Consider the following 16230-nt stretch of genomic DNA (forward strand, 5'->3'; position numbering starts at 1 on the left):
TTTTAAGTATCGAAGCATATAAATTTTTTTTCTTACTTTTATAAATTTTCCCGTGCTGAGCACGGGTTTATACACTAGTTTATTCTTAATTTGTGAACAAGTCCAACAACAACAAAAAATCAACAGTCCGAGTGTATTATTATCCGGTGAATAAAAAATAAAAAATATTTTTAAAAAAATTAAAAATTTTAAAAGATTAATTTTTATTTTTTAAATTTTTACTTTCTTAAATTATAAAATTTAATTTTTTATTTAAAGTAGAAAATTAAAATTTAGCAATAGGATAAGAACATTCTCTTCCTCACTTGCCATTATGATAATGATCTCTCTCATGCAGCTTGAATCTCACCCACATATATATAGATGTTTACTCCTCATAAACCGTTGTAAGCTACAAGGGTTTATGTCAATTCCCACTCCTTCATAAACCGTTGTTGGTAGCAAAGTTTTATGAAGATTTACATGCAATCATAAACCGTGGTAGGCTCTCATGGTTTATGCTCATTTTCATCCAACACGTAAACTGTCCATACCAGCCACGGTTTATGTACAAATAAAAAACCGTGGTTAGCTCCTCCCACGGTTTACATAATAACAAAATTTACATAAGTACGTAACAACTATCTATTTTGCACATTTGAATAAAAGATTCATACATTTTATTTAAATATGTAAATTACCCTCAAAATTAGTTGGATACAATAAAAGATAGATTTGAAATAAATTAAAAACGTAAATACTTTTTAACATACATTTTATGTAATGATTGATTTGTCGGAGACATACTCAAAATAAATCGTTATCTTAATTAAAATATAGAAAATTATATTTGTGCTTTTGATGAATTTTTATTTGATTTTTATATACTTATATTATTATTTTTTTATTATCCATTTAACTTTAAAATTTCATACACATTTACTTCTTCTTCATATTTTTTAAAATATTTTTATACACCAATCTAAACGCGTATCTCTATCTTTACTCTAAAACCATTTAGTTCACTTTATTATTACTTATTAGCTTTATTCTTTTCCACATTCTGTTTCCCTTGAACTGGCATACACGTTCACAGCAAGGTTTATTTTGAGTGATGTTAGAAACTCAATATTTTTTGGTTAATTTAAATTAAAATTTTAAAATATTTTGTTTATTTTAGATCATACATATAATAAACTTATTAATTTTAAATTCTAAATTCTAAATACTAAATCTTAGACTCTAATAGATGTTAATTAACTAAAAATTATTTTTTTATAGTTTTTTTATTCTTGCACAATTACACACCATTGAAAATTTGAAACGTGGCATTTGGTTAATCTTTCACTTTCATCTCAAGGACACTTCTGTCCTGTCTCCAATATTCTATGCACATGCAAGAATATTGAGTTGTATATTCATATTATATTATTATTACATGTTATATATAATCGATTAAAAAATTTTATTGTGATATTAATTTATCCACATAAAGAAATAGAAATGAACACTTTTAGTATGAAAAAAAATAACTAATATTAATTTAAATATAAAAATAAAATAAAAATAAATTTATTGATTACCTAATTCATATATATTACTTCTGTATTTTTGTCCAGATAATAGGAAAGACCCAATTGATTACATACCTGGAGTAAAAACAATTGAACCAAAAGATCTAACGTCATATCTTCAAGATGATGATGCAACCACATGGCTGCACCAATTAATTTTTGCAGCCTTCAATGATGTTAGAGGTGCAGATTTTGTTCTATGCAACACGGTGCAAGAGCTAGAGCCACAAGTCATAGAAGCCCTACAATCTTATAAACCATTCTACGCTATTGGACCCATTTTTCCACGTGGCTTCACCAATAATGCCACCGTGGCAACTAGCTTATGGTCCGAGTCTGACTGCACCCAATGGCTCAACTCCAAGCCTCATGGTTCGGTTTTGTATGCATCTTTTGGTAGCTATGCCCACATCACAAAAAGGGCCCTTTGGGAAATTGCAAATGGGCTTTTGCTTTGTAATGTGAGCTTTGTTTGGGTGCTTCGGCCCGATATTGTGAGCTCGAACGATGTTGATCCGCTGCCCGTTGGATTTGAAGAGGCAGTTCGTGGCCGTGGGATGATCATACATTGGTGTAGTCAAACCCAAGTGTTGACTCACCCTGCTATTGGAGGGTTTTTGACTCATTGTGGTTGGAATTCTATATTAGAAAGTATTTGGTGTGAGGTTCCGTTATTGTGTTTTCCTCTATTGACTGATCAATTCACTAATCGAAAATTAGTGGTTGATGATTGGAAGATTGGGATTAATTTGATTGATAATCAAATGGTTGTCACTAAAGAAGAGGTGTTGAAGAATGTCAACCGTTTCATGGATGAAAAAATAAGGAATCAATTGAAGGCCACAATGGGAGGCATCAAGAAGAATTTGGAGTATGCGTTGGGTCCTGGTGGATCTTGTGAGAAGAATATGGAATGCTTTGTCAAGGAGTTGAATGCCAAAGCCAACATTCCAAGTGCTTCCACCGATTAATTTGTTCAAAGTGCTTCCATGCATCTTGTTCTTGGCTATTAAATAATTCAAAAGCACCAAATTGTTGTATTATTTACTTAGCTTCTTTCTAGTTTTGTTTTATAAAGTTAAAGTGTTAATAAAAAATATTATGTGTGCTCAATAAAACTATTAGTGATGATGAGTGATTTAATATCTATTTTTTTTTGTACATTTAATATATTTATAATAAAACTATTCTTGTTTAATATTGACGTATTATATTGTTGTAAAAACAAATGATGTTACGTAATGATATATATTTTTTATCTTTATTCTATTTTATATAAACAAAATATGGTACTTGTTTCGAGGTGTATATAAGTAATTGGCTCTTAAGTATTGAGATCAAAGATGATAGTGAATGTATCTAAAATAGTTTTACATTAGTTTTGAAATGGGGAGTGGGATACCTACACAAAATTTCAATACTTAGGGTAGTAAGAATTTTAATAAATTTTAAGAAGAATTATTGAGAAATAATGTGACATGATATTTATAAAAGAGGGTGATGACTTGATTATTACTCTAAAATTTTTTCCACTTATAGTTGTTTAGAGAATTAGTTATCCCACATTTTAAATAGTGGGCGGGCTGATTTTGTAGACATGCACGTTAGTATACAATTAAAAAGCCTTTTTAACTGCATAAAGTTGGGTCAGAAGATGAGTCATAATACCGTATATATTTCAAGTAGATCGGATAGATTAATCCGTATGTCTTTTGGATTAATCTCTTTAGATTTAGACAACTTATACGGAATCCATTAAGAATAGACCACTTATTTAATTTTAAATCATGATATAAATAATATTATTTTTTTTACAAAATGTTTAATTTTTTTATTTTATTTATAAAATGTACATATTTTTTTAGCAAGATTAAAATAACATGTAGTTTAATTACTAACCAAAATACTCAATATATAGCCAGCATCATGATACATATCATATGCCTAATAATAAACTCCTTCCTAACTAAAGTCTCATCAAAATTCAAAAAACACTAAAACAAACCAAAGTAACAATAGCCATTTTCTTTCCATGGCAACACACCAAGGTCCTCATCACCATGCCCTACTCTTCGCCTATCCACTCCAAGGCCACGTCATCCCGGCGGCCAACCTCGCCATCAAGCTCGCATCCCGGGGTTTCGTCGTCACCTTTGTCAACTCACACTACATCCACTACCAAATCACAAAATCCAATTCTTCTTCGTCTACTACCAGTTACAAAGAAGAAAAAAATATGTTCGCGGCTGCACGGGAATCAGGACTGGACATTCGGTACACTACCGTGTCTGACGGTCTGCCCGTGAGCCACGACAGATTTGGCAACCTCCACCAGTTCCATGCGGCAATGTTGCACGTGCAATCAGCACACGCTGAGGAACTGGTGGAGAATGTGGTGAAGAATTCAGTGCCCCCAGTGAGTTGCTTGGTTGCAGACACGTTCTTTGTTTGGCCATCTGCCATAGCTAAGAAGTTTGGCCTTGCTTATGTGTCGTTCTGGACAGAACCTGCTTTGGTTTATAGTCTCTACTATCATTCCGATCTTCTTGCAAAGAATCGTCACTTTGCTTGCAAGGGTAATTAACTAAGTAAAATCATTCATCATACTTTATTTTTTTTTTTAATTTCCTTAGCATATTTTAATTCGTCATATTGAATATATATAATAAAAAACTGCTCTATTTATGCTGCGTTGATGATGATGATTGTCATGGTTTTTTTGTTCTTTCAAAAGCCTGAGATGATACATAAAAATATATGAATGATTACATCGTTTTTGTTCTTTCAAATTTTTTTTCTTTAACTAACAATTAGTTAATAAAATAATTGATAAAAAAATATTAAAGAAAAGAAAGAGAAATTTGAAAAAATAAATAGAGACATTGACTGATTGTGGCTTTAAGAAATTAGTTTCAATCCTTTTCTCCAACAATATTTTAGTAAAAATAGACACAATATATTGGTTTAAAAAAGTTTGTTATTTACATATTAATTAAAAAATATTAACCTCTTAGATTTTTTTCTCTTGTACATAGTATTTATTATATGTTGGTATTCTCTTATTTTATATATGTATATGTATAAATATAAAAATATTATTCGTATATTAAAATTAGTCACTAAAATCAACTATCAATATATTTATATATAAATATATGTAGTTTAATTTATTTTAAAGGTATATTTATATTTCAATATATATTTTATATTCATATTTTTATGATTAATTTTAATGTGCACGTAGCATCATCAGTATAAATATATAAGTTCAAAAAGCTAAGGAAACATATAACACCACATAAACTTAGAGTACAATACGCCCTTACATAGCGAGGTCGTAATCTATTTGTCTTTACCACTTTTCACATGCATCTTTTCTATTTTTTGTTTTGTCTCTTTGTAACCATGTTTGTTAACTTCATTCCTTTAATTTATATGAACAGTTCTCAGTTCACATGGTGCATTATTGCCAATTCTTTACGTGTATTATTAATCATTTCTTTATATTGAAAAAGTATTTGACCATTTTAAGAAAAAAAAAAGGTACTTTTTGTTTTCTTCAGACATGAGGAAAGATTCCATTGACTACTTACCTGGGGTGGAAACAATTGATCCAAAGGACCTAACATCATATCATCAAGAATCAAAAGACACATCTACAATGTTCCACCAATTAATTTCTGCTTCCTTCATTGATGCTAAAGGTGCAGATTTTGTGCTATGTAACACAGTTCAAGAGCTAGAGCCGACAGTCATAGCTGCATTACAAACTTTTAAGCCATTCTACGCAATTGGGCCGATTTTTGCACCTGGGTTCACCAATACCACCATGGCCACTAGCCTATGGTCCGAGTCAGACTGCACCCAATGGCTCAATTCCAAGCCTCGTGGTTCGGTCTTGTATGCTTCTTTTGGTAGCCTAGCCCACATGACAAGAAGGGTACTTGAGGAAATTGCAAATGGGCTTTTGCTTAGCAATGTGAGTTTTGTTTGGGTGCTTAGGCCCAATATTGTGGGCTCGGTCAAGGTTGATCCGCTGCCCGTCGGATTTCGGAAGGCGATTCGTGACCGTGGGATGGTAATACCTTGGTGTAGTCAAACCCAAGTCTTGGCCCACCCTGCTATTGGAGGATTTTTGACTCATTGTGGTTGGAATTCTATATTAGAAGCCATTTGGTGTGAGGTTCCATTGTTGTGTTTTCCTTTGATGTCTGATCAGTTTACCAATAGAAAACAAGTGGTGGATTATTGGAAGGTTGGGATTAATTTAAGTGATCGAACGGTGATTACAAAGGAGGAAGTCTCGAAAAATGTTAGCCGTTTGATGGGCGGACCTTTAGGAGACCAACTAAAGACTACAGGCAAAGAGATCAAGAAAAAATTGGAAGATGCATTGAGCCCTAGTGGATCTTCAGAGAAAAATATGGAATACTTCATCATAGATCTAAATACCAAATCCCATGGCCAATGAGCTTTGATCAATTTTCTTAAATAATTAACCAATTATGTATTAGTATATTTTTTAGTTTAATTTTAATATACTTATAATATAAATAATTTTATGTTATCTTTTAATTAAATTCATGCGTTCAGATAATTTTTACGTGATAAATTTAATATTTTATTGATATATCAATATTATGATTAATAATTGAATATCAAATGATTTTTTTTTTTATAGAGGTTGCTAACATGTGCCATGATAACACATTTTAAGAATAAAACAATTTTTTTTATTAAAAGTCATTATAAAAATAAATATTTTTACATATTTAATACATTAAATGCATTAAAAATTTAAAAAATTTCTATTAGAATAAAGTATGTTTTTTGCCTAATGTTTTTGAAATTTTTTAAAATTACCTCTAACATTTAATTTAATTCAATTTTATTTTTAACGTTTTAATAAATTTCAATTCTATCATTGTCGTCAATTTTTTAACAGTTAATAATTAATCAATCTTTTCTTTCAATTTTATTCTTAATTAAAATTTTAATTTTAAGCCTAAGCCATTCAAAGTAGAATTGAAACTCATTAAAATATTAAGGATAAAATTAAATTAAATTAAACGTTAGACATAATTTAAAAAATTTTAAAAAACGTTGGAAAGAAAAAAAACATACTTTATCATTTCTATTATTATCCTCTTAAAGTATGTTTGTATTTGGAAAAGAGATTGAAATTGAGACAAAATTAAGTTTTTGTATTATGTTTAGTATAAAATATATAAAATTGAGTTATATCTTCGTATATTGTTTAGTTTAAGATAAATATGCATATAAAATAAAAATATTTATTAAAATATATATAATTTAAAAAAAAGTGTTGTTAAAATTGTTGTCTTTATTTTTAAAAATTTTAATTTTTTTTGTGTTTTAATTTTCTAAAATACTAAAACGATTAAAATTTTGTTTCATAAGATTGAAATTTTAATTTCATTGTCTGGGTATGAACACCATATTAAATTTCTTTCTTCTAATTCTAGTTGTAGTCTCTAAAATGAGACTGCCTGAACGTCATATAATCTTTTGCTTTAGCGATGGTATAGTCGTATGGGGGTGTCAAGACCCACGAAAGTAGTGTATGGCTAGTTTTATTTTTCAGGAATACTTTTGTTAATGCAAAAAAACAAAAAGTGTCTTTAGAATATAAAATAGTTATTTTTTTATTTTGAATGCATTTTTTTATGGGCTTGTTTATAGTCCAATAAATTATGGACTGATGTCTCTGAAACAAACTTGACTAGCTAGCATGATTTAAAAGTAAATTTCAAAATGAGTTTAAATTAGTCAGGTGTCAACTCATTTGTCTACTAAAACACACGAGAACGAAAAGATACGGTAGGTTAAAAAAAAAAATCATTATATTAGGGTTTCACCGTTTCACGGTTTTACTGGGAGTTTGAAACTCATTGTTCCTCATTTACAGAAAAGTAGAAAACAAACACCGAACCAACTCCTCCAACCGCCAATCCTTTCCATATGTCTTCTCACGGCCACGGCGCCTCCTCCGCTGCGCCTGTGGCGGAGCATTTCCTATCGTTTGGTCGGAGATCCGAGAAGCTGAGCCTTTCAACACTCCAATCGAAGATGAAATGCGACCCGGAGAGTTACTTATCGGAACTCGACGACCTCCAGGGACAGTTCAATTCCTCCCTTGAGGTCTTCGAGCAGAAAGCTGCCATGAACTTCGCCCCCATCACCGGCATCGGCAGTGATCCCACCGTCGGCAAATACCTCGGCGATAGGGCAATGCTCCTCGCACACGTCACCCCTCTCTACCCGGAACACCTCGCCAATTTCCCCGCAAAACTCGCCACTTTGATCCGTTGCGCCGCTCGCCATCTCCCGTCGGGTCTCCGTTGCCGCCTCGCCCAAGCTTTAATTCTCCTCGTCAATCGGAAGGTTTCAATTTTCGAATTTCGCAACTAATCTGATTCGAGTTAGAGTCAGTTGACTACAAGATACGGAAACAATGGAACTGTTTAAATTCTAAAAAATGTGATGTTGTAGTGATTTTTTCATTTGAATTTTGGCAGATTCTTGATATTGGTGAAACTCTGTCGTTGTTCATGGAGCTTCAAACCTTAGGTGACAGGACGTTGAAGAAGCTGGCATTTGATCACGTCATTCACAGTATTAAACGCATGAACCAGAAGCATAAGAACGAAGCGAAGAACCGTGCTCTGCAAAATGTCTTGTTTTCAATGCTGCAGGTCTCATTTAATGGGAGTTGAACCTTTTGGTTATGCTAGCTTTGTGGTCTGCAAAATGTCTTGTTTTCAATGCTGCAGGTCTCATTTAATGGGAGTTGAACCTTTTGGTTATGCTAGCTTTGTGGTTTCCTAGCTTGATTATGCTTGTTGAACAATTTGAATGAATGTTTGTGTCTTTGTCTTTGTCGTTTTTTCAAAAGGAAGAAGATGAAGTGCGGGCTAAGACAGCATTGGTCACACTGTGTGAACTTCACAGAAAAAAATATTGGTTTGACGAGAGAACAGCTAATGCAATTTGCACTGCTTGTTTCCATCCAGCATCGAGGTTTTTATTTTCCCCTTTATATCTTGTGGTTGGGTGACTGTTTTGAAATTATGATCTTGGCTTAAAGATAGTTTTTGGTGTTATTAGGATCATGAGAGCAGCTTTATTGCTTCTACTAGATTATGAGAAGATTGAAAATGATAGCGACAGTGATGAGTCAGATATCGAAGATGAAACCAAGGAATCCCCTCAAGTCATCCTTAGTAAGGAGACAATTTATAAGGTGAGGTTGATTGATAGCATCAGTGCATTTTTTTTATTTTATTTGTTTAATTGGCTACTTTCATATACATGTTTCTGAAGCATACTAGAAAACTGTATAGGTAAGTTGATAGGAAAATGTTGGAGATACGATTGTTAGGTGCCTTTGTACATGCATAGTTGCATGCAAATTGAAGCTTGTTTCTAAAAGTAATTGCTGAACTTGGCACTTTCTATAATTTATAATTTATGGTCATTATTACAAATTTCAGGCACACCACCAAGGAACAGCAGCTAGCAAAAAGAAAAAGAAAGCCAAACTAGAACGTGTCATGCGCAGGATGAAAAGAAAGCAACGCCTGTCGACTGAGAGGAACAATAACAGTTATTATTCACCACTTAACCATCTGAATGATGCACAGGTTCATAAAATTTTGTTTCGTCATTGTAGATATAAGAGATAAGAGAGCGTTTGGATTTGGATTTTGGTTTGTTTGATCAAGAACACTATTGCACATGCCCTGTGCAGGGTTTTGCTGAGAAGCTATTGTCATGTTGTCGCAAATGTAATGAAATATTTAAGGTGCATATTCTAATTAAAAGGGAAAAAAAAGCTTTCTTTAACGTTGTAACTGATCATATATAACTTTTCTTTGTGTTATGGTTATGCAAGATTATATATTTACTGGTTTTGACAATTAATATGTTAGGTTAAGATGATGATGTTGAAATTGATTGCTCGAACTGTTGGGGTTCACCGGTTAATTTTGTCAGACTTCTATCCATTTCTTCAGAAATATATTCAGGTATTGTATTTGAAAATTTGGTGAAATTTGGTATGTTGTATGTACCGAAGTGTGACCCTTCTCACTATGTGATCAGCCCCGTCAACTGGACATTGCGAATTTGTTTGCTGCAGTGGTCCAGGCTTGCCATGACAAGGTACAGTATGCTTGTGATTTTTCTTAATCAAACTGTTTTGATTCGTCTCTTCTTATTCTTTCTTTTTTTTTTCCAAATCAGAATTTGATTATTCTGTAGGTTTATCATTTATTCTAGGTTGTTCCCTTATGTTATTTTATATCCTATCTATCTCACATGAGCTGTATCTGAATCCAGGTTCCTCCTAATGATGTTCAGCCCTTGTTCAAGCAAATAGTAACTGAGTTTATACATGGTCGCGCTCGTCCTGAGGTGGTCCTTTTTGGTTTGCTTAATGTTTAATATTAGTAGATATTTTTATTTCCGTGGTCCGGGCACTGAACTTTGATATTTTTATGAATCTCATTGATATTTTAAGGCTATCACTGTTGGACTAACTGCAGTCAGGGAAATATGCATGCGGATGCCATTGGTACTACTTCATAATCCTCCTATTTGTGCATATATGCATTTTAATAACTTTACTAGCAATGAGCATTGGCTTAACTAGTGGGAATCATATAGTGTTGGCTAATTGGCCTTGGATTCAATTCCTACACGTGCCCCTTCATTTTTAGTTTCACAGTAATAACTCGTTTAGCTGGATTGTTGCATACTTTGACCTTGGAATTGGAGAATGCCCCCTTTACTCTTCAACTTCTATTACCAATGTCCTGTGCATTGTTAAGTTCCTCCTTTATTATGGATTTTCGAATGTAGTTAATGAATGAAGACTTACTACGAGACCTTGCTTTGTATAAAAAATATCGTGAGAAGGCAGTTTCAGTAGCAGCTCGATCTCTGATTGGCTTATTCAGGGAGGTGATTATCCTCTTTGCTCCTTTCTTTTTGTGCATGTTGGTAAGCAAGGTACCATATGTCTACACAATTTAATTCATAATGTTGGTTTTGCAGCTTAACCCTTCACTGTTAGTTAAGAAAGATCGAGGCTGGCATATTGAAGTTTCCGAACAGGAAGATGATGATGATGTGCACACTTCTGGTGATGATGAAAGTGTAGGTACGAATAGAAGAAAGAACTACTCAGCAAAGAAACGAAAGTTTGCTGATTTCCAAGTTCCAAATTCTGATCAACTAAGTTTGAAGCGAGTAGACAGCGCGGTGTTTGAAGTAAGTACTTTAGGTTGTCTAAATTGGTATCTGGATGATATCTATCTGCAATCTATGCAAAAAGAGAAAAACACAACTATAACTAAATGAGATGGTGTTTATGTGGTGGTTTTTTTTAAATTTCATACTACCCTCCGATTGAAATTATTCATGCACCTTCTAGGTTCATGTAAAGCGAAGGCGGAGCAAGGAAGAAAGGTCTGCATTGGCTAAAGCAGGAAGGGAGGATAGAGGAAAATACCTTCCTAGAAAAGCTGCAAATCAGAAAAAGGTATGTTAGCAGTTCATTCTTGTAAATTTTTTTTTGGACTTCTAAAATGCAATGAATTTTAACCAATCTTAAACTTGGTAGTTGATTCCATAACTTTTTTTAAAGAAAGAATAAACTATCCAGGTTATGTGTGAATTTGGAAAGTTTAAAAGGAAAAAATTGATGTTAAATGATTTTGATTGCATTCAACCAAGTTTTGTTTGTATTGTTCATTTCAAACAGACGGGTGGACTCAGCAACCGTCAGAAGGAATGCAAGAAGAAAATGCCAGTGGTTGCAAAGAAAGAAAAGATTGCAAAATCTCACCTAGAGAAGAAGAAAAAGAATCAGCGTGCAGGGAAACAGTTCCGAGGAAGGAAAGCGTGAATATGATGACTTATACATTTCCTAATGTTATTTCATTTTTTGTTCAGCCAAAGAACCTTGCTTAGCTTTTCAATCACACCATACCCCTACTCTGAGCTTCCCATTCTTTATAGCCAATTTTGATTTGTTTGAGAGCATTTTTAAATTCATAGTGTTGTTTACGTTGCATAATAATTTCGTGAGCTTAAATAAACAATTAGGTTTTGGACATGGAGTAAACACCCACAACCCAATCCCTGTCTAGAGGTTTTAAACTAAACGGATGCATTTCAGGTGAGGCATTGTACTATATTGGAGGTTCAGTGTGCCATGCCTGTGAACCATTAAGATATAATATAAAATATATAAAGGGATGAGATTATGGGAGAGAGGAATGTTGTGAAAATGAGATAAATGAGTGCATGGTGGACCGTTAACCTGTTTTTTCATTGTCAAGTTCATAGGTATGGAAGAAGTCCATAATGTCCACTACGGTGTGATGATGTGGACTAGCTTATGACTTATGTCATGTGCCCTGTAGTTAGCTTACATAGTTAGCTTACAATGAAATGATGAGCCAAAATTTATTTGATTGTAATTAAATTGTTAAATAAAAATATTTTTTAATAATTTTTTAATATATTTGATAAAATTTTAACAATAAAAATTAAAAAAACTTTTAAAATATTTTTAAAATTTTTAAAAATGACTTAAAAAAATATTTTAACTTTAATATTATAAATAAATAAAAATATTTTTATATTATCATATCAAACAGAGAATAAAATATTTTTGCACAAAATATTTAAATATAAAATTATTTTTATCTTTTAAAAAATCACTAAAAAGAATTTTTTTCTAAAAACACAAAAAAATTCATAATTTTGTCCATTTAAGCCAATTTTTTATCACGTATATCACAAATTTTATATTCATCTGATTCCCATTAATCTTGCATCCTTACTCAATTTATTATACACATATTAACAATTTATCAACTAATAATAACAATTTCAATTGATAAAATATTCAAAATTTACATATTACAATAAGAAAACAACATTAGCTTATATTAGAAAATATTAATTTTAAGACTTTAATTTGTTCATTATTTTTTAGTAATACTTCAATTGGTTTTTAATAATTTTTTTTTGGACAAACTAGTTTTTAATAAAAAAAGTTTAGTTTTTAATCTTTTAGAATATCAAACATATTAGGAGTTTTTTATTTAAAGAAAAAATATTTTTTAAATTGTGTTAAAAAGAAAAAATTTACTATTATACATATTATTTGTTAATTTTGTGGGTAGTTTTATTTCACAACTAGTCTTATTTTGTTGAGATATATTGATAAATTAAAAAAAATACTATTTCATAAGTATTTTTTGCAAAATTAAAAACCAAAACAAAAAATTCATCTCTATTTCACAGACTATGCATGTAAAATCACATAAAAGACATTTTAACCTCATAATTTAGTCTTCTGTTTGAGTTTAGTTTCATGTTTTAAGTTTCGTGTCAATTGCATGTTTTTATTTTCCTTCAATTTTTCTAATTATATGTTCCTTGTTCTTTCTTAATCTTCAAGTTGTTCTTGTTTATTTTCCTTGTTTGATCTTTAGTTTTTCTTGTTTTGTGTTTTTCCTTGTTTTTCTTGTGCATTTTCGAATTATTAATGTCCAAAGTATAAAAATTTTTAAGTTTGGTGTCCTTTGTATTTTTAATTCCTTAAAAATTTTCAAAAATTTGTTGTTGGTGTTCATCTTGATCTTCAAAGTGTTCTTTTGTTCATCTTGACATTCAAAGCATTCTTGTTTGTTTTCCTTGTTTTGATCTAAAAATTCTAAGTTTGGTGTCATTTTATTGTTTTTCTCTTTCCTCATTAAAGTCAAAAATATCTTTTCTCTTTAATTTTAATTGATTTTTTTCGTAATACAAATTTAAAATTAAGATTTTTATTTTAAAAAATAATCTATTGTAAAATTTTATAAAGTATAAACTAATTCTCATTTTTAAAAAAATAATATTATTGAGGAATTAAATTATTTATAATTTTAAAAACAAAAAAGATTTTATTTTATTAGAAATAGTTTGCTATTTTTCTAATAGAAAATTGTTTTTATGATAATTTTAATGAAGTGTTATTCTTAATTTAGATATTTTAGCACACAAAAACTTATAGAATTTAACTATTTCAACTATGTTCATCAATCTTAATATTTAAAGAAAAAAAATATGATATTTAAATTATACTACTTGATATTTCATATATAAAATTATTTCGGCACTTCTATGTTAATCTTGCTATTTTTATAAAAATATTAATATTAACATAGAAGTTGGATTTCTTTTAATTTATTTTTTCTTTTACAAGTAAACAATAAATTTTTGTTAGCAGAACTTTTTTAAAATTTCTTTTCTATTTACTTAGTCATCATTTTTAATAATAGAGTCTTTTTTTTGGTTGTTTCCTCTTATAACTAATTATTCAGTGAAAAAATATATATATAAACCTATATATAAATATACATAAATATAAAATAACTAATTTAATAGCTAATTTTTAGTAAATGCAATAATATTTTTACCTAAATAATGCATAAAAAAATAAATAATAATGGTTCTTCTATTTTTGATAATGTCATTTCATACATAATTTTTTATATTGTATATTTGTATTTTTTTAAATGACATTATTAAAATAAAAATGTTCATATTCATTTTTTTTTATAAAAAATATAGTTATATATATATGAATACTTAAATTTAATATTCAATAAATCTGATAAAAAATAAGGTTCTCAATTTTTTTTATTTCAATTTAATTAAAATTTGCAAATTTTATTTTTTTAAAAAAATTAAAGAAAAAAATATTTTCTTTTTCTATTCGTAATAGATTTGATGTTAAAATAGATATTTTTTTCTTTTAAAAAAAATGTGGTGATAGAGATAGATTGATTTGAAATTTTTCTCTCTCTGCATCTCTCATAGCAGCTGCCCCTTGTCCTTTTCATTTACTTTTCAAGGATAAATTGGTCCTTTCCTGCATCACTCTAGGACAAAATAAAATTTGCAACCTAACCGTACTTGGCATACCGATCTTTAAAAAAATACCCTGGAGCACTTGAAACGTTTCCTAAACTATAACAGGACCAACTATTGTCGCCATCTTTCTCATCATCATTGTTATAATTTTTATTTATATTATTTTAATTATGCAATCATATTTTGCCGCTATCATTATCTCTTCTATCCACGTCAACACCATCAACATCACTGTTCTCTTTTATTTTATCTGCGATGCTAATTTTTTTAAAAGAATTTCGCATTGTAATTACTTTTTCCTGTAATATCACTTTTGATATTAATTTTTTTCTATTTAACCACTACTGAAGGAATTTTTTAAAATAATCTTATAAATAAGATCTTCTCAAAGTTAATTTCTATTACTATTTAATGAAATTTTTAATAGAAGTGTTGTATTGTTCAAAAATAAATTTGTTAGGGGTTGAGCGTTTACTCTTGAACCATGAAATAATGGTATATAAATTTCAACGTAATATCTTATTAAAAGCACATACATGCTTCCGGTATCATCACCTCACCGGAGAAAGCAGGGAAAAATTGACGAGGAAATGCAGTTATACCTTTTGCCGCAAATTAATTTTGCTATGACTTCACATAATGTGAAATGCAACTATGTGATGGCAGAGTGGGATATTTTTCTTGTGTCAAGAGGAGAAGAATTCGGACACTTCGATTTTTTTTTTTTAAATTATAAAACTGTGTACGTCTAATTTGTATTTTTTAAAATTAAAAAATTTTTAACATTGAAATTGAATAGTTCAATTTGTGTTTCTTTAAAATAAAAAAATTATATTAAAATTGAATCCTCTTATTTTGTTTTTAAAAATAAAAAATTTTAAAAAGTATAAATTGGATTCTCTGATTTTTTTTTAAACAAATCAGATCGTTCAATTTGATTAATATCAATTTAAAAAAGATAATGCCATATCAAAGAAAACATCCAAACTTTCAATAACAACCGCATTACATACATATTTAAACAATATAAAAAAAAAGGTGAATGCTACCCAACCCCCTCTAAAATAACATGTAAGTTACCCTTCATTATGTGTCACATTGTAATTGGTCCTTATCTTAACCATAGTTGAGTTATTTTATAATTTATTATTCTTAAAATATTAAAACTCCACTCCCGTTAATTGAAGCATATTCCACTCCTTCATTCTTTATTTATCACTTCATCACCTAGATTTGGTCCTTCCAAGCACCGTCGCGTTCGTGACAAGAAGCGCTAACGTCATCGCCATGCCCTCCCACACAACCTCTTTTCCCAGTATAGTATAGCCAGTGCCTCTTTTTAGCGTGAATCACTGCTTACCCACATAATTAATGGTTAATTTGGTTATTAAATTTTTTTATTAAAAAAATACATCTTTATTTAATTACGTGATGGAACATATATTTATATGTAAAATATAATATAATAAAATAAATATATTCAAAGTATTTAAAAGTATAATTAAAATTATGAACATACAAATATAATAATAAAATTTGTACTCCAAACAAATAAACATATTTTTTTATCATACATATATTATTTAAAAAATAAATATATTATTAAAATTAATAACAGAAATTTAAAATAATAAAATTTAACTTTTTTACTGTATTTTTTATAGTATTTTTATTTTTTTAATTTTTAATTTTTTAGTGCTTTATAATTTAATTAAAAATTAAA

The 16230-nt window shown here is 29.8% G+C and overlaps 3 protein-coding genes across 3 annotated transcripts in view; all 3 read left to right on the top strand.

Moving 5' to 3' along the window:
• The window catches only part of LOC107477108 (UDP-glycosyltransferase 86A1-like), a 7116-nt gene extending 4540 nt beyond the window's left edge, over positions 1–2576 (top strand). Inside the window, exon 2 of the mRNA XM_016097072.3 lies at positions 1599–2576. Within this exon, the coding sequence (XP_015952558.2) occupies positions 1599–2524 (926 nt within the window). The 3' untranslated portion in view covers positions 2525–2576. The remainder of the gene's footprint in view (positions 1–1598) is intronic.
• Positions 2577–3511: 935 nt separating this feature from the next.
• LOC107477157 (UDP-glycosyltransferase 86A1-like) lies at positions 3512–6138 on the top strand. Its single transcript, XM_016097123.3, has 2 exons — positions 3512–4129; positions 5117–6138. The coding sequence occupies exons 1-2, from the start codon at positions 3586–3588 to the stop codon at positions 6022–6024; spliced, it is 1452 nt and encodes a 483-aa protein (XP_015952609.1). The 5' UTR covers positions 3512–3585; the 3' UTR covers positions 6025–6138.
• A 1289-nt stretch (positions 6139–7427) lies between these two features.
• Positions 7428–11694, top strand: LOC107476992 (uncharacterized). The gene is made up of 14 exons (XM_016096961.2): positions 7428–7958; positions 8093–8269; positions 8470–8594; positions 8682–8817; positions 9068–9217; positions 9325–9378; positions 9506–9601; positions 9678–9737; positions 9915–9989; positions 10096–10149; positions 10437–10538; positions 10632–10847; positions 11011–11118; positions 11341–11694. Exons 1-14 carry the CDS (start codon positions 7536–7538, stop codon positions 11482–11484), a joined length of 1920 nt encoding a protein of 639 aa, XP_015952447.1. The 5' UTR covers positions 7428–7535; the 3' UTR covers positions 11485–11694.
• Positions 11695–16230: the final 4536 nt, after the last annotated feature.

The sequence above is a fragment of the Arachis duranensis genome, chromosome 3 (genome assembly GCF_000817695.3).
Source record: "Arachis duranensis cultivar V14167 chromosome 3, aradu.V14167.gnm2.J7QH, whole genome shotgun sequence".
In the NCBI taxonomy this organism is placed as follows: Eukaryota; Viridiplantae; Streptophyta; class Magnoliopsida; order Fabales; family Fabaceae; genus Arachis; species Arachis duranensis.

Excerpts from the sequence above, each read along its gene's own strand:
- LOC107476992 (XM_016096961.2), top strand. The coding sequence starts at position 7,536 with ATGTCTTCTCACGGCCACGGCGCCTCCTCCGCTGCGCCTGTGGCGGAG. Across the intron at positions 8,270-8,469 it reads TCTTGTTTTCAATGCTGCAG|GAAGAAGATGAAGTGCGGGC; the intron begins GTCTCATTTAAT and ends TTTTTTCAAAAG. Across the intron at positions 11,119-11,340 it reads AAGCTGCAAATCAGAAAAAG|ACGGGTGGACTCAGCAACCG; the intron begins GTATGTTAGCAG and ends CATTTCAAACAG.
- LOC107477157 (XM_016097123.3), top strand. The coding sequence starts at position 3,586 with ATGGCAACACACCAAGGTCCTCATCACCATGCCCTACTCTTCGCCTAT. Across the intron at positions 4,130-5,116 it reads TCGTCACTTTGCTTGCAAGG|ACATGAGGAAAGATTCCATT; the intron begins GTAATTAACTAA and ends TGTTTTCTTCAG.